Below are 18,869 nucleotides of genomic sequence, written 5' to 3' on the forward strand. Positions count from 1 at the left end.
TATTATTATTATTATTATTATTATTATTATTATCATCAACATTATTATTATCATTATTATTATATTGCTGTGCTGTGGTGCAGTCACATTGCAACACTAAGTGCCTGTCTCCATATTGTTCCAAAAAAATTGGTAGCATAAAATGTCTTAACATAAAATGTCTAATTGCTTAAACATTGAAAACAGTATTTATTTTGAATACATTTACTGTGAGGATAAATAATCATTTACCTTAATGCAAGAAAATACTTCTTTTCTTTAATACCCTCACAATTTGTAGTTCATTTAAATGTAATAAATGAATTAAAAAGTACAAATATTGTAAGTGAATTATAAGCAATGGACTGAAATAAAGTGTCCTTTAGTTGAATTAAGTGGTTTGTCAATAGAACTAAGAGGGGATTAAAAAAACAACATGTCTGGATTTGAATAATCATCCAAATCCAGACATGTCAATCATGACGACTCTCTTTAAACAATACAGCTTCAGCATACATGCAATCACACTGAGTTTCAATTAAAACCCCTAAGTCCAGAGAACCATTTAGCATTTTCTTGGATCTGGCTCATGCTGTTGAACATATTTTCAAGCAAATAATGACTGCTTTATCACAGCCACAGTGCCTCAGAGCAAAAAATAAAAAAACAGCTATTTGGAAGCAGTTCAGTCATTTCTTTCATCTTCTCTCCACAATTTTTTATTTCTTTCTCCTTTTCTGTGTTTGTTCCCTTTAGCTTTTGTACCGGGTAAAGGCCACTCCAGCTGCAGGAGTGACATTTCTGGGGCACTGTAAAGAAAACGTCCTTCAAGAAACACCAAATGAAAATGCACAAGCAGTGCAACACAACTGACCTTTTACAGTGGTACAAAAACACAGATATTGCAGTGTACCTCTGGATATTGCAAAGTGGCACTGTGTGGAGCTTCTTCTTGATTTGTTGTGTGTACAAAAGAAACCAACAAAGTGACAACCGAGTATTGGCTTGAACAACGTGAATGTCAACAAACATGAACAATAACACGACTCTGTCATATTCACATGTATCCGGCTAGATTTAATGCTTCTGATTAGGGTGTTTATCGCTTTTTTTTTTGTCATTTCTGACAACCCTCTATCTTTTGAGAGCCAAGCTATCTTTGTCACCCATTCTCTCACACTCTCTCCCCAGGGATGTTTGGCTGTGAAGATAGTGGGGAAAGGCTCTCGGGTGGAAATCAATTTTAACCATCATCCTTTCATTCAGAGGCCAGGATATATTTTTGGAGCACTTACCAAAGTCTGACATGTTTGATTCTTTTTCTTCACCTCTGCTTCGAGTGCTTCACACTCCTTCCTTCTGGTGCTGATCTCAGTCTCCTGAGAAGAAGAAGAAGAAACAAAACGAAGAGGATAAATGTCAGGAAATGAAGATTTTATCCACATCAGGACAAAAATAGAAACAGGACCTCTCAGTAATTAGGTTTTTGCAAAAGTGTATGTTCATATTACCACTGAAATATATGTTAATGTGCTTAATTCAGATGGACAGAAAGGATACTGTAAATATTTAAAATGAATGAATAAAACAAAGAAAACATAGGATGTGGACCTTGATCAGTAATAGGATCTCAAAGAGAAATGTTTGTAATGCAAGCCTTCTTATATTTGACCCCATATGCTCACTGATGCAAAAAGATTTGGCCTCATCTAAAACAAATGTTAACATTTGTAAATTTGAAAACACACTCTGGTGGAGAAGTTTCAACAAATCCAAAGGAAACTTGAGTGTGTGAACAAAACAAAAAGAACAAAAAAACGACAGAGTCGGTGTTAAAGCATACTGGAAGTATTAGGTTTCAGAAAGAATACCCAATCAAATTCACTCCACTGTTACAAATTTATAGTGAAGTCTTAATTAAAAGGAAACATTTCATTACAACAACCATCAAGGATCTACTTTAAAAGTCCCAACATGTTAATATGAGTGAGTGTAAAATGTTAACATTATCTTAACATAAAACTGATCATTTTGCTTTCTCTTGGCATAAAAACAGGACAAAACGACACTCTCCACAGAGGGCGAAGACGGTACTGAACTCACCAGTTGTGAGATAGTAATTTTGTAAATGTTTTAAGAGGATTGAAATAATTCAGGTAGAAATATGATTCAGTCTTAGGTGGCTTTTAAAAATAAGAACAGCTCCAAATCACATTGCAAACAAAATTTGCCATCATCGTATAAAAAGCAAAAAAAAAGAGGAAATAAACAAGAATGGAGAAAAACAGCAGTTTCTGCATTTTTCTTTACAAAACACTAATATTTATGGTAAAATTGACTAATGCTAGAAGAATTAGCTTCCCTGTGTGTAAGTGAATTTCAGAGAACGGCTCGCCCAACCTATAAATGCTGTTTGGAAAAATCCTGAAGCAGGCAAAGCTGGTCCTGACTGAATGTCTTGTTAGTTTTATCTACAGCAGGTTTCTATGCATTATTGCATGTCATTAAATGGTATTGAAGATCCCGTTTTTATGTTACAGTGTGACTCTCTAACACAGTTACATCACCAGAAGTTTACGTGAATAGTTTTTATTTTTAACCAAACGTATTCGGCATTGAGTCTGAGGTTGAGTGTCCCAAGATTAAACTCTAATATTAAACAGGATTTTATCTGTGTCAGTGTGTGTGTGAGCGGTGCACACACACACACGCGCACGAGCTCCAGCAGCAGAACGCCACATGCCCCTGAGCAGGACTAAAATAGGCACCACTGGAGCCACCAGAAGCCCTCAGCAAATAATACATGCTGAGCGTGGGAACGCGTGATTGTGCACAGCTTGACTGGACTCTGAATGCGGGATATTGGAATCCATTCAAATGGATGAAATTTTCATTTTTGCTCCATCTGCTGGTTATATATATTGACAGTCGGCATGTTTGAGTCTTTGACCCCCGTGTCTCATCGCGGGACGTACAGATTAACGGTGCCATGTTGGGTTAACGTTTGAACCTTCCAATCTGACAAAAAAAAAAAAAACAACAACGGTATTTTGTTTTTAAGCAATAAAGATGTAAAGACAATGTAGAGTTGTGGTTACAGTCATTTTAAGGTTAATCTTACTGATTATCATCTGTACTTTAGATTTTAAAAACCTGCTGAGCACATGTATTTATGTATTTGCCCCCATTGGTAGCAATATTTTAATGTCCCTCAGATAAATTAATCTTTACTTTAAACATCCCCTTTTTTGATTTTCATTGATTCATTTGGGGAGTAATCATGTCAGGGTGTCAGGAAATAACCAATGGTGCCACAAATGTCTTTATTACAGGACTGCATTTAGTTCTCTGTAAGGATGGAGCGGCAAGAACATTTAGATATCGATACGAGACATTAATATTAATATCGCATTAATATCGCCCAGTGACCGATATCATAGATATTATATATCTTTCCCTATCCTGACAAAATGACCACACTGCCTACTTTGCGTCTTTGCTTCACTTAAATACCCTCACAATCCTGTGCTGCATCACCATCACTGTCACATAGACTAGAAATAAAAAAACATCACATAGATAATCCTCTCCAAAATAAATGTCAGCAAGATGAAAATACACACATTGGTTTTTATGATCGGCCAGTTTTACATATCGGACCGATACCGCCAAATATTAAAATACTGAGCTCTGAGCATAATTTTTGAATCTTTATCTTGTTAAAATACAGCAAAAACACTCATTTTCTGTCTATTGTCAGATTTTTATTCAGCATGTCTTGCCACTTCAGAGGTCATGTTGTCATGTAATCTAATATGGTTTCCAGGGCTTTGGGAAGGTAAACCAAATGAAGTGTTTCCATACTCATCCTTTGTTTTAGCCCAAACCCATGTGAGCTGTTTGGTCCTAGACCCACCTGATCAACGGGAGCAGTTTCATCACGGCTTTCGGACACGCCACATTTATGCTCGTCATGGTAGGACAGAAAATACGTCTCTTTTTCAGGTGTTATTGTTTTTATGCTTATATCTTCTTCAGGAGAAGAAACCACCAGCACAAGCCAATGAAAGCTAACAATGCACCTTTGAGCAGATCCCTGCGCGCGAATCACTCAGAGCCTCCGCAGACAGCTCGCTTGCCCTCTTCTGTGTGGGCTCATGTCTAATACGTACAATTTTCTGAACCAGTCAGTTACGGGACTGATGAATATTTCACACAGCCGTTTGTGCAGGCGGAGACTCGTGCACTCTCAGACATACAGACACATAGAAACACTCCACTTGCAGGCTCACCGAGGCCCATTTGTTTGGAGCACATTCGCCAATGTTCAATTAAAAATCTCTCTGATAAAAGATTCAAATGGCTGCCATTGTGAGTAATGAGTTCTTGTATAAGTGAAGAGGCGTTTACAGCACAGCAGATGAAGACAGATGCAAAAGACCAACCCCCTTAGGCTGTGTCTAGCATTTGTGCCTCTGTGGCACTAATGCAAATGTATCCATGAGAGGGGCATTCACAGAAATCTATACTTCTGGACTTTTGCAGTTTGGTTCTGAGATTTTAGTCTATTGCTTAAGTTTTTTTTTTATGTTTTCTGTAATATTTTTCCTCTGGATATCCACAATCTTGCCTTTTCTTGTGCAGGTTTGGTTGATGTTGTTAAAGTACGGCCACGGTTTTCTTCATTATCATTTTTGTTTTATTTCCTTGATTTGTTCCCTGGTCTACTTTAGTTGGTCTCTTTATGCTCTTCCAAAACACAGTTTGAATTATTTAATAGCACCTTAGATGATATTGTAATGTAATGACAATGCAGAATGTTTTTCCCTGTCATTCTTGATGATGCATCTTGTGTTTTTTCCCCCCCACTTTAATCATGTTTAACTGTCCACATTGCCATGTTATGTTTTAATTGTATTTCAATACTGCAACAAAATCAAACACAAAGCATTTGGTCATGTGTTCATTTGATTAATGTATGCAAATCTGCCACTGCAGGAACAATGATTATGTAACCAAAACAGTGGCACGTTAAGTGCTCACCGACTGTATGTAGCTGACATACATGTCTCATATTTAGAAACATATTTTATCCATTTCATATTTCATCGTATTTTGTCAAAAATATAGTAAAGCCCCTTCAAATTGGACAGCCAGAGTATGGATGGTCATTCAATAACTGAACATAATGATTTTCAATTATTACTGCAGTGGGGACATTGCTGCTAGCATGTTCATGTAATAACTTAAACATATCTAAGAGGAGCCCGAGCTAAAAATGCGGCTGACTTTGTGATCGGCACCATGGACAGTTCCTCAGAAAACCCCACGGTGGATTTACTGGAGAAAATACTGGAGCTGTTTAACCGTTTCTGCTGCTGATGGTTTCACTCCACAGCAACATCCTGATAGGATGAGTTTTTGATGGGTTGCTATTATTTCTGCAATGAATAATTGACACAAGAGGCTTTCCCCATCCTACTCTCAGTGATCAGCCTTTTGATCTTTCCGAGTTGGGAAAGCTGTGTGTATAATCTCTAATGAGCACGGGTAACCTCATTATGCTCTCTCGCTCTCTCTCCTGCTCGCTCGCTGCTTATTGCATTGAATATGGATGACAGGTACTCATGGATGCTGTAATAAGCCCGCCTATGGGTTAGACAGAAACAGAAAGAAATGGATTTTGACAAAAAAATAAAAAAGAAAGAAAGAAAGAAAAAATAGACCGTTCTTCACAAACAGGATATAACTTGTGCATTTTCAATAAAACTAGAAAGCAGGACTCTTTAGTGCTAAATAAATGCGTCACATGCATAGCCATTAATAGAGCAGCCACACAACTTTCAACATGGAACTGTCGCATATTTAATTAAAATGCGTGTATTTGAACGCACCACTATTCTGTCCACATTTTCTATGAACATGCCACAGTGACCAGCTAGGACATTTACATAGATAAAGATTTTAAATGCATTTTACATTTCATTTTCATTAAGAAAATAAATAATTAATATAAATAATAAAATAAATAATATTGAATGACCACTGATATGAATTTACAGCAGCAAAGCCTGCTGTAACATTTGTCATACTACTTAACAAATGCAATCAAAAGTATGAAAAAAAGAAAGCACGCATATTAAACTCTAGAAGCTCACAAAATACTGGCTCATCAAACAGGCTTTTGAACTACACCAATTACATTGAGTACAAATGAGGAGCAAACAATACACATCGATTCAGATCGTCTACAGGATGACTTTTAACTTAAATGTAGTCTTTATTCAAAAATATTTCCCATTTCAAGTCAGTGTTCTTAATATCCATGCATGAAATATGGCCGCCCCAGCCATTCATCTTGCTATGACCTAACTAAGGATTACCTAAAAAAAAAACAAAAAACCTGATAGCTTTACAAATTGCTACCTCTAGCCGAAGCATATGCTATGAAGATGATTTCTACCTCTCTAAATCCTCCAAGGTAAACATCCTTCCATTATATTTTATTTATGCATCTTGTCTGTGGTTAAACTTCTACAAGCTGACCAAGCCATTAAAAGAGGCTGCAGGAAGGACGAGACAAATGCAGTGTCACGCTTTTTTTTCCAGGATGTTCTCCCTTTAATAAAAAAAAAAAAAAACACCTAGACGGCAGTTCCTCTTAGCATACGTCTATGCTGTGCACACACTCCTGGCCCAGACACACAGTAATCTAGTCCAGCGTTGTAAGCGCTTGCAAGTTCAAATCATTGGAAATGGCAGCGTGAGTTACATAATCAGTGCAGCTTAGGTTTTAGCTGTGTGCAGACACAGGATCCTGCACGGCGCTAATACAGTACATATCAGCTGTCTGCAAGTGTAAAATATTTGCCCGTCTGTGCATGTGAATCTGAGCACAACGAAATGCAGACTGAATGGTTATTAACATATTTTCAGAAAATTAGAAGACTCCCAACTCCCACGCATTCGACATCCGCATTACTAAAGACACAAAGGCGCACAGGACTAAACGAGTAACAGACGTTACGGACGAAAATCCTGATGACGGATCAGAAAACGGTGACAGTGAATCAACTTGCGTTCAAAAGTACGAACTAGACTAAAATAAATACTTGCTAAATATTAGGATGGACATGTGAGTGACAAGAAAAACGCATCGATGCAGACTGCACGGTGGTAAACTCAAAAATATCATATTCACGCTCTTCCTCATCATGCTGACAACACTGTTCAGTGTGGATACAATCACTGACTAAGAAGACTTAAGCTGGAGAAACACTGCACGATTTATTTTTTATTTTTTTTGCCTGAAAGTGAGTCGGCACAAACATTTGCTGGTTGACATTTTTTTAGGCTGATCTCTAGACAATGGTCAGACTTAAGAGCAACAGTTTGTTGCCGGTAGTCAAAGAAAAACAGAGCCCGGCACAAGAGACAGCTAGTTTCTGAGACATTTTCATTCAAGCGAGTCGGCGAGCACATAACATGGCGACTGAACGTTTTGCTGCCGAGTTGCTCTGTTTTGTCCATGTGAGCTTTCTTTCCACTCCTGAGTGTCAAGGAACATGCAGGACTGGAAAAGTTTGGCAGCCTTTAGGAAATCTCGGAGTTAAGGTAAGAGTCCACGTTCTCTAGGGAACATACAGAAGATGCTGTTTAAGCAAACACTAAGAGCAGCAATCACCACCAAACGTTTATCTTCTTTTAAAATTTTTAGATAAACCCTGTCTTACACCAATTACTCTCTTGCACCAATGGCTTGGCATTTCCTCTGCTGCTAATGTAAATAATTAATTTCTTTTCGTGGCACCAAGCCTCCAAAAAAAAAAAAAAAAGTTCAAATGCTGCCCACATATCTTGCTATATTTCAAAGAGAAAACATAATTGGGGGGAATTGGAACAAAATTCTGATCGCTTCATTGCTAACATGAATACTTTTCCTTCCGCTTCAAAATCAATCATTAGTTTGTCCATGAAATCCTAATAAAACCGCGTGACGTTTGTTGCTTTAATGTCGCGTGGATAACGCTGGAAAGATGAAAGGAAAAAACATGAAGTGAAATAAGCCATGGAGGGACAAATCAGGATATTGATTTCAAAAGCAGAATGTGAAACTACAGTCTACAGCTGCCTCAAAGTTCAATTATAAACTGATTGATTAAAATATAGTGATATCTGCAGAGCAAAGGAGGGTACGGTAGGGTAATGAACTGTACTAACACCAGCCAGGCAAGGTTAATTTGAAAAAGAAGGAGAAGAACGACTGTAAACCTGATAATCTCACTTCATGAGCACAAAGACGCCAGATGAGACTTGAACCTGGGTGGAAATGAAACAACAATCCACGACAGAGCTGCATGTAAAAATAGGTGTGGTGATGTGACATTCATTCAATTCCCAGCGATGGAGCCGAGTCTGACGCCGCCGCGTTACACAGAGAAAACCTCGTTACAGAGAATAAACAGGTTTTATATTCATGCATAGCCCAAGCCATTTCGCTGACTTAAGGGCCGCTGAGAACACGATGATTACTGCCGCAACTGAGCAAACGCATGAAGCCCAACGCCGTTGCCCACTCAGACACAGAGGCTTACTCATCCCCAGCTGGATTTGCTGGCAAGCCTTCCACTGACTGTAATTCAGTTCACATGGTAACCTTCCTCTCTCACGGCAGAGCAGTAAACAGCTTGTAACACAAGACAGTTCTCATAAATATGCATCTTTTTTATTCTGACTGTGGTCTGGAGAAGACGCAGAAGCAACTCATAAACCATGCAGCACGGCTCACCATAAAACATGTGTTGGGGGGGAAAGTTGTGATTTTTGTGTCATGCTGTAAACTTTAGATTTTGATGTTTTGCACCTCGGGTATGCTGGTGATTTGTAGCACTTTGTACATCCTGCACAGTTTCATAGAAACAACTGGGCTCTTTTGGTTACCAGCAGGAGTTTAATTCTCATGAAAAACATAAAATAGAATGAAATTGAAGATGTTCACTTCTTTTAAATTACATATTATATATATGCATATATAATATTTCTCCAGGGAGGGTAAACATGTCAAGGAGGTTGGACAGACTTAGATAAAAAGGCCTTAAAAATAAACTGAAACTGAAATGGCGATGGATGTAAGATCAGTGGTCTGATGTTAAACCTTACATCCAAAAGCACCAGATTATGGAATTTGTAATTAATAAAGCCAGTAAAGGGCTTGTAAATTTGGCATATGCTCAAAGTCAACAACAAGTGGAAAAAATGCAAGAGGGAATCCTGGCAAAAGGATGTTTTTAGGTGTACCGTTTCAGAGACACAGAGGAAAATGGGAATATACCAATGAAACTCAACAAGCAATTTTCTTTTGAGATGTTGTGTTTAAATTTTACTACCTTTTCAGACGTGACTCGGTGTTAGGGTGCACTACCAGAAAAGGGTGATTTTGTGTTTCTATCTAGAGGCTACTCCAACTTGTCCTTGGCTCCTATCTCTAGATGTCGCTGGGCGGTCGGTGGGCTACACCTGTCCTTTACAGGACGTCACAGAGACACGGGACAAACAACCAAGCACGCACAACACTTAAACCAGTGACCAACTCAACTAATGTTTTTGCGAGGAAACCAGAGAACCCGGAGAAAAGACACGCACGCACCGGAAAGGCACGTAAACTCTGTGCTGGAAGACACCATGTTGAAATTTCAACCGAGCACCTACTTGCTATTTTTCGCATTATTTTTTGCCAACATTTGTACAATTAATGTGCAAAAAAGAAAAGAAAAAAAAAACAGAATTAAAAAATATAAATTTTTGAAATCTTGGAATATCTAAATCAGACAAAGTCCGCAGTGAAACGTCATGTTCTGCAACTTTAAAAAGTGATGAAAAAGCAGGACAGAGAGAAAATCTGAGAAAAAAAATCTAAACATTAACACCGAATGTTTTCAGCTGTCTGATGTTTCTGTACGGATACTGGACACGCCTGCTTATTCTTGCTTCTTGTTTGTTTGTTGTCCTATTTTTTCATCTTGTCAGGTAAAGCACCATGAATTGCCTTGTTGGTGAAATGTGCTCTACAAATAAACTTGCCTAGCTGCTCATTCAACATGCTTTGCCCTGACCCATCGCTCGGCCTACATAAACGTTCAGCAGCGATTCTTGGAGTATTTCTCTCTAAGTGAAACATTTTTATCCATTTGGCCATAAAAACCAACAAAGGTGAATATACTTTTTTTTTTTTAAAAAAAAGCTCATATTGGAAACTGGAGCATTTCTCCAGCAAACATAATGCTTGGTGGGATTTTATTGACAGACTATTTGACTGAAGAGATCAACAGAAAAGTTTGAATTGGAACAAAACATGCAAAAAGACGACCAGCACAAATAGACTTCATTTAATTTGCATATACTGTGTGTATCACACTGGTAAGCAAGTAAACAATTATCACTAAATCAAAGTGATAAAGCTTCACATTTAAGCTTTTTGAAACAGATAAAAGGGTTGCATTTTTTTTCTTATTGTAATATTTAGTTCATATCCTAAAATAAAAAGATAGACATAATTTATTAAGCTGTAACCAGCCCCGATTTCGCTCACCTCTCAATAATAAAACCCTCGTGACTAATTTGACTGTTCGTATCTCCTGACTTCCTCTGTTAGGGCAAGTCTTCCCGTGAGTAAAGAAAAAAAAGAGAGAACCTCACAAACCTGATCACATTAATTCTCCACAAACCAGGCTGGCTGTTTGTCTACACACTTGGGCTACGACCAGATAAGCTGATTATAACACAAAATATTACATGCTGTCCTATTTGTACTGATCCAGTGTTATCCTGGTGTCCCTAGTAATAAACAATCGCTGACCTATTAAACGTCAAGGTAGACTTAGATGGATAATTATGAGGTACGTTCGGTTTTAATTCCTTGACTGGAATTAACCCCTCAGTGCTCAAGAGTGTTGTTTTTGTTATGGAGTGAAATATGTATTTGCAAGTATTTAATCTGCTATGGAAATGCATGAAACAACCATTGAGACTCACACTGAGACTCACCGTTGGTGGTGATGTGAGATTATTACAGCGTTGATGCAGCAAAACTGATTATTAGTTTTTCCCCGGTTGAAAGCTCAACTGTACAAAACTGACTGGTTTCTACCAATCCGAGCGTCTCGGCGCTCCACGCAGAGATAATTCAGGCTGTTCTGAGCGAAAGGGGGCCGCTACCAGCTGAGGTGGCGGCTCGTCTCCCGCTTTGATCCTGTGCCAATGCCACAGACATATGCTGCTCCATCCTGCAGGGAGGAGCTACACTGGGTGCAGGGAACAGGTCTTCAGTGCCTTTCAATTCATTAAGCATCTCTTAACAGCTGGTGATCATCCAGTTTCCTCTCCTTCACTACATCTAATTAACACATAAATTCTACGTCCTTTTTTTTTTTTTTTTTTTAATGAGCGCAAACTTCCTTTTCAGAATAACGGTTTGTGAAAGGCAAATATTTATCAAAGACCAGAGCAGAAGCTCGGCGTTTCAAATGATTCAACGGATCCTTGCATTCAGCAAGAGGTGCCGGGCTTTGACATCCTTTCTCAAACCCGTTTTTAACGTCCGCCGAAGGCTGCTGTCAGCCTCAAACCATTAGTGTCCGACTACGGCTCTTTAATGCAAGAGAAAGGAATAAGAATGAGCCCTGTTGTACAGGCCCATTTGAATTGTTAATAACGAGGCATCAGAGCCGGCGTTGTTGGCATCGGTGAAGCCAGACAGAGTCTCATGGCTGCGGGTACGGAGATCCTGTGTCCAGTAATGAGAGACAGGTGGTGCTCAGGAGGAGATAAAGAGTAAGGTTCTCTCACCACGAGAGTCTGGCACGGTCACATGAGAAACAGACGTTTTGCCTTCCAACTAACCATCATGGCCAGTTTGCAAAAATCCTCGATTACTGGTCAGCCAAAAGTGGTGAACACAGGACCTGCTGTCTGCAACCTTTCGCTCTAAAGTAATACAGGTGGAAAGGTTTAGTGTGGGTAAAGTTTATGAACAATAAACAGGTAAGAGTGTTGATAAAGAATAATGGCGAAAAGCGCAGAAGTTAAGGTGCTAGAGAATGGTTCCCGTTGTTTATGTGAATGAAGTTCTTTCGTTACTGTTTCATTAGGGGCAGGAAGTCAAGTCAAAGTCAAAGTTTATTTATATAGCATATTTACAACAGCCTCATCTGGCCAAAGTGCTTCACAACAATCACATCACCACAGATAGATCGATAATAAAACAAAAAAACAAAAATGAAGTTCGATAAAAAAAAATAATAGGACAGTTATAAAATTTGCAGAAAATATCAAAAACTAATTTTATGAATATAAACCAAGACATACTTAATTTCAGCTACAACAATTTACCAAAAAAAAAAAATGAAAAAAAGTCAAATCAGTGAGGTTTATATCCCCCTTCTTGTATTTTAATGTTTTACCTGTAAAAGTGATGAAAGTAAAGGCTCCGTTTCCCCGACTAGTCTTTCTGTGCCTCAGTTTTCCGGCAGAAGGTTTGGCTGTGCTAAAGCTGTGTGGCGTCCTTTAACAACTGGATTAAATGCAAGACCAGCAAAGGATTTGTGCTGGGTGTTTTTGTGTCAATAGAAATTTATCTCCAGCTGTCTGCCTACAGGACAAGAGCTAATTCCTAACATGCTACTTTTCAGAAAAAACGAGGGTTCAAAAGATGCTAAAACGTCGATGCAAGAATTTCACAGTTCCAAATTAGAAAAATAACAGCAGCTAAATGCAAATCTATGTAAAGAGGATAGCATGCGAAAAGACAATTTAAAAAAAGTATAGCAGAACTGTGTCACCCCAAAAAACACTTACTTGTCAGAAAACGGTCCATGAGGACACCGGTGTCCTTGTGACAGGTGAAAGGTTAAAACAAAGTAAACACAGAAGTGAGGATGTTATATCTGACTCCTTGATGAGTAGGTGCAAAATGTAAAGGTGAGGATAAGAATGAAGTGAGAAGAAAAAACTGAATTTGGCTTCAACCAACTTCTTAACCCGAAGAAGAGACGTATGCGACCATGAAATGGCAACACGACATATATGGAAAAATAAAAGGTGGAATCTAAACTACGTGGATTTGTTTGTGAAACAGGAAAGCAGAGTTGCTCTAACAGGAGGGAGGATGGCAAAAGTGACGAGTGCAAAAAAAAAAAAAAAAATTCTAATAAACTTGTGAATTTGCTAAATGCTGTGATGTCGCGTAATTTCTAGATGACACATCATTGCCTGTTACGTTGCCATCAGTCAGCCACATTCATTAACGAGGTTTTGTTTGAAAAGAAAATAAAACAACTCGCTGTCAGACTCGGTCCGGTGTTAGCATATAAACAAGGGGCTGCGATAGACGGCTGTTCCTTCACAAGACTCAGCTGTCAATATGTTTGCTGGTCCCCATCCAAGGATCAGAGCGGGTCTGTCAGGACTTTGATTTCTTCACTCCAGGAAGAGGATAAACAGCAGAAAAACAACCTAGGAACCAGTCAATCACTCGACTCCATCACCATCAAATCAGAAGCCGCTTGAACTGTTCTGGAAAAACTCTGTTTGCTTCATTTGTACAAGGGTGAGGAGTTCTGATGCAGAACATAATCTAAGCAGCTATATTCCCGAAAAAATATAAAAATAAGTTGGAAAAAAAAAAAAAACATTTAAAAGAATGCAAAGCTGAGTTAATTTTTTTTACGGAAGATTAAAAGGGACAAATTTAATTAAGTAAATACATGATTAAATTATTAATTAAAAGACCATGAAATAAATAAATGTTTAATTAAAGGCTTGTTATACATTTTCATATTTATTAATTTAATAAATATGTCATTAAATTATTAAAACACAAACTTATAATAGCCGTAATAGCTGATGCAGAAAATTGATTAAATATGCTTTTAATTATTTCATGGTTGCTGTTCCTGCAGCATCCATGTTTATTTCACATTGAAATAATTTTTTCTGTCAAACTCGCCCAGGGGCGGGGCTAGAGGTGACGTTGTGGGCGGGGCTAGATGTGACGTTGTGGGCGGGGCTAACAGTAATTTGTTTGACTCCACTAGTTTAGCCTGCATTTTTGAATACATGGCACTACTAGTAATGGAAGATTTTGATGAGGTTTTCTGTGAGCTAGAGATTTTACAATTAGCAAACAACGCTGGAGATGGAGGTCGTCATCCCGACTACATGGCAATTAAATCATGGTAGAGAAGTTCAATAAATCCAGTGTTAGCCAAACCGTCAAATTTGATGGGTGAGTTTGACAGACAAAATTATTTCACACTTTTTAATTATCTGCATCAACTATTATAAGTTTGAATTTTTATGATTAATGACATATTTAATAAATTATTACTTTATTTGTTTTTAAAAAAGCTAATTTTCAAACTGGACCAGCAAGTGAAATCCCAAGAAACACATTAAAAAATATGACAATTGATGACAAAAGGTTACCTGTTAATAATCTCTCTCACTCAGTGTGCCATAAGCAACTAAGCATCAGTCTGCCATTCAAATAAATTCATCTTTAAACACAAAACAAGCAATGTGTGTATGTAAAAATATAGAAAAAATATTAATATGCATTATTGCTACCCAAAGCATTTTTGTCTGAATATTATACACAAACATTTCTCACTGAGAGCACAAAAAATGCCAATACAAAGGCAAGGAACCAACTTTTACTCTGGTTGATTTACATTTACTCCTTCAGGTGTTCATGTTTTTGTCTATTTCGACGTATTCGTGACATCAAAGCGTCGAAACAAAATGCCTCTCTTTTTTGCTGTGCTTGCACTAAGGGTGAGCTCTCTCTTGAAAGGAAACAAGCTCCTCTAAAAACATGATTCAAGAGATTTTTTAAGAGGTCTCTGAAATATTGATGACATGCTATTTCTGCCATGCATTTCTATTTTTCATGGACCATGTGTAAAATCATGTGTAATAAAAGTCCTGCTCTCTGCGGTACTCTTCTCCTAAAACAGTGCTCCGCTTTCATTTGGTTTTACTTACTCTTTGCATGTATCATCCTCTGCACTCTCACTACTTTGAAAATAATAAAGTCCTGATGCACAAATATGGTTCCAGGTTAGTGAGAGACACACATTATCAATCAAAATCCTACATCTAAAATGTCAGACAAGGATCAAAGTCTCGGTCTGAAAGCAAAAAATATTTTAAAAAAAGGCATTAGCTGTCGCCAAGCATCTTCAGTTGATAATCTCTAGTGAACGCTTCGCATATGATAATTTCATGTCATTTTGCAGGCACAGATGAATAATGCTTGTTTACTGTTGCAGTTTTGCCAACTAACACAGACGCTGCGCCGTCTATGGCTCATTAGGTGACTCACTCTTCTCACTTTTCCCACTTCAAGCAGCCACAACAAGCCCGTCTCTGTGTTCCAGTACCTCTTGATCAGCCTTATTGACATTGACATTCATTCGCCTGGCTACGTTTCTCCTGTGTAGGCCAGCCTGAAGCCAATCAAGGGCAGTGTTTCTCTCTAGTAGAGTCAGTTGTGCAGACACGCGAGGAGCATTTTCCCTCGCTGTCCAATACATCCAACAAATCCAGCACTGCTCAACGTTTCGCAAAAATGGACATTTTTCTTTTCTGCAGAACAAAAGGAAACTGTCATTAAAATGAGGCAAATATTTATTTACTTCAAGAAATTAAATGCTACTCCTTCGAATTCAAAAGTACTCGTATCAATTGAATAGGTCTATATTTGGAGACATTGCAAGCACGCATTTTAATGAGCTACACTGCGATTTCTTACAATGGATCATTGACAAGTAGTGCACAATGAGGAGAAAGAAGCAAAATGATTCATGGTCCTGCTTTGCTTTGCACATCTAGAGATTACAGTTTCTGCCCATTATCTTTGCAAAAAAAAAAAAAAAGTTCAAGCTTGATCAGACTCACTAAAAACATGTCTGCAAACGAAGTCTTGCCACAAAAGTCTCAATTTGTTGTGGACATGGACTTCAAAGCATCAATATTCCCATCATATGTATTAAAATGAAAATTCTTAAACATAAACCAATTCTCTGCTGCTCTTCTTGCTTGGCTTGTCGCCTTAGGTGGCCGACCTCCCCGAGGGATCTGCAGTTGTGCCATGACGTTTTCCATTTTCAGATGATGGATTGAACGGTGCTCTATGAGAAGCTCAAAGCTTAGGATATCGCTTTACGATCAAACGCTAGCTAGCTACAAATCCACAGCTTCATTCTTGACTTTATGGGCATGGAGGGAAAATTAAGTAAACTAATGAGGATGCAAACATCATCTTTGTTATCACTGTAAATGAGACAGGAATGAGACGTGCCAATGATTTGCATATCCGATTGCCACCATGTTAGCAGACGCTGAGAATTAAACCTCCAATAAACTCTTTGGTAAACCAGTCTCACCAGCAGAACAGAAGCACAAACAAACAGCACTGCTGAGTGTGTGTACTCAGAGGCCAGAGAGTCTTGTGAAAATATAACCTTCTGCTCAGCTTTACCAAGAGCAACAGCCTACAGTAAGACCACTGACAACGAAGGACAAATCTCTGGTTCTTCTTCCACTGGCCTCTACGCCTTCACACTCAACCAGAGTCAACTTTGCTCTGACCTAGTTACACACCGTAAATCCAACAAACTCTCCTACAGAGTTGCTGATGCAATCTAGTCGGGGAAAGACCACAATTATCTTTTAAAATATGCACTAGAAAAAAAAAAGAAGGTCAGGGTGAAACGGAGAATGAGATGGACGCGTTAGATAAAGGTAAGACGAGGAGGAGAGTGGTTGTACGGATTCCCTCATTCATGGCTGGCAGCCCGGCGGCTGATGAACGCGGTTGTATAATGGTTCTCCATGCAATCTCAAGCAAAGCAAACAGGGCTTCAGCACAAAGAGACCACTCAAGCCCTCTGGGTAGAGGGAGTTATTTAAATGAAAACACACACGCAGAGAAAATGAGACGGCCATGTTTTGAAACAGACCACAAAAAACAGCAATTTCTAAAATAGAAAATAAAAAAACACACACACACACACAGAGTGGTACCTAAATCTAAACCAGCCTAGAGACCCAGCTTGTTTTTTTTTTTGTTTTTTTTGCTTTTAACCACAACCAGACCTCACAACTGTAAGGCACATGAGTGAAAGTGAGAGACAGGAGTGACCTACTGCACGGTTAGAATCTGAAACCGTTCAATGACCGTGATCCCACTCGACATCCAACTAACCAGACCATGCAGCCTCATTAGCATGCAATAAAACGAACAAAGGCGATTGAGGAGCTCGGACGGCCCCCGTTATGTAATTGTCAGCCTGTGGGGCGGTGTTCTGGGAAATGGCGGCAGACGGGCCCGTTGTGTGTTTCGGCTGCACATATACAACAATTAATCACGCTCCGTCTCCTTGGTCTTTTTCTGTTTCCAGAGAGCCAGAAGCCCAAAGCCAGCTGACCTCAGGCGGTGCAAGCACGTGCAGGGCTGGACCTCAGCATCACTAAAAATGTCGCACAGTATTAACTCACACGCTGGAGAGCAGCCTAAGGTGAGAAGATCAGGGGGAGAAAACCTATAAATGGCAGCGTTTTCACTCACCTCTTTACAGAAGCAGCGTTTACTAAAACACTCAGTGCACTCGGCTCCTGCTGCTAAAATAACGCTAGCGTTCGTTTTTACTTTTCCTTTTCGAGGTAAGTGGAAAAGCATTAATGAAACTGAACCAAATTACTTGCACTTATAAAATACGAAATTCACTCGAGTTTAGCAGCTCAACTGACTTCCCTCCCCGTGGGGAAACCACAGGGTTCACTGATAAGCGATAGCTGGCTCCCTAAACGTGCAAAACAGGTGGATCTGGACACATGCACAGAAGAACTGGTGCTCTGCATGCTAGAGCCACATGAAAGTGGCATCCCTCTTTTCTCTTCCTTCCCATCTCTCTCTCTCCCACCGTGTGTTGAGAGCATGAGAGAGGATTTCTGCAGGGCGTGTTGGAGTGTGAGTCATCGTCAGCGCACAGAGAGCAAGACGAGTGAGGGAATCTTTAAGTCAAAGGCGGCGCTTATGGCAGTGATGTGGGAAGGAGACATAAAAATGCCCTTTCCTTAACCAGGGTTAAAATCCTCCACAAATGTCAAACAATGTGAAGGGACGCAAACGACGGCATATTCATCCCGTTATAGGAGGACCGTGCTATCTCTCTTAGCAGCACAGAAGCTCCAAATTAGCCACCCACAAGGAGGCTGTGAAAAGTCCCATGCAATTGTCTGATCAAAGGAAGTAACGGATAAATGTAATGTCTAATTCCTTCAGCCATCCATCCACAGTTCATTGTGCTTCCACCCTGAAGAAAAAAAATATCCAATCACAGGAGAAAAAATAAATGAAGAACAGTAAGACACTGGGAGCCTGCTGTTACGTTAGTTACATTTTTTTGTTATTTTAGCTCTGAAATCTGTCCAGCAATCATCCAGCTTATGTTCAATCAAAATCAGCTTTTCACTGTAACTTCCTCTCCGTGTCCTGAATATATATCAGGGGGCGGCAATTCGTTTTCCCTAGGGGCCACATGAGTAACTAAGATTGTGGTCGATGGCTGGATCATTGGCTGAATTAAAATGAACAAAAAATACATTTAATGAAAACCTCTATATTGGATTCGTGTTAAAATGGCTGCAGCGAGCAGTACGTATTGCAACAGAATCATTAAATACCGCATGTCAGACTCTAAAATGAAACTGAACTTTATACTGGCTAACTATTATTATGATGTAAAATAATTCCCCCCAAAATTTAAATGAGTAATTGCTTATTTTCCCTCCTACAATTAGTCTGATAACATGTTATACATAATGTTAAC

At 38.9% G+C, this 18,869-nt stretch overlaps 1 protein-coding gene across 14 annotated transcripts in view; it reads right to left on the reverse strand.

The window, feature by feature from the left end:
• rimbp2b (RIMS binding protein 2b) overlaps positions 1 to 18,869 on the reverse strand; it is a 90,870-nt gene that overhangs the window by 41,762 nt on the left and 30,239 nt on the right. For all 14 annotated transcript variants that reach the window (XM_016679177.1, XM_016679178.1, XM_016679176.1 and 11 more), the window contains exon 4: positions 1,275 to 1,358. In XM_016679177.1, coding sequence (XP_016534663.1) covers positions 1,275 to 1,358 — 84 coding nt within the window. The remainder of the gene's footprint in view (positions 1 to 1,274; positions 1,359 to 18,869) is intronic.

The sequence above is a fragment of the Poecilia formosa genome, unplaced genomic scaffold (assembly GCF_000485575.1).
Source record: "Poecilia formosa unplaced genomic scaffold, Poecilia_formosa-5.1.2 Scaffold204, whole genome shotgun sequence".
Lineage (NCBI taxonomy): Eukaryota > Metazoa > Chordata > Actinopteri > Cyprinodontiformes > Poeciliidae > Poecilia > Poecilia formosa.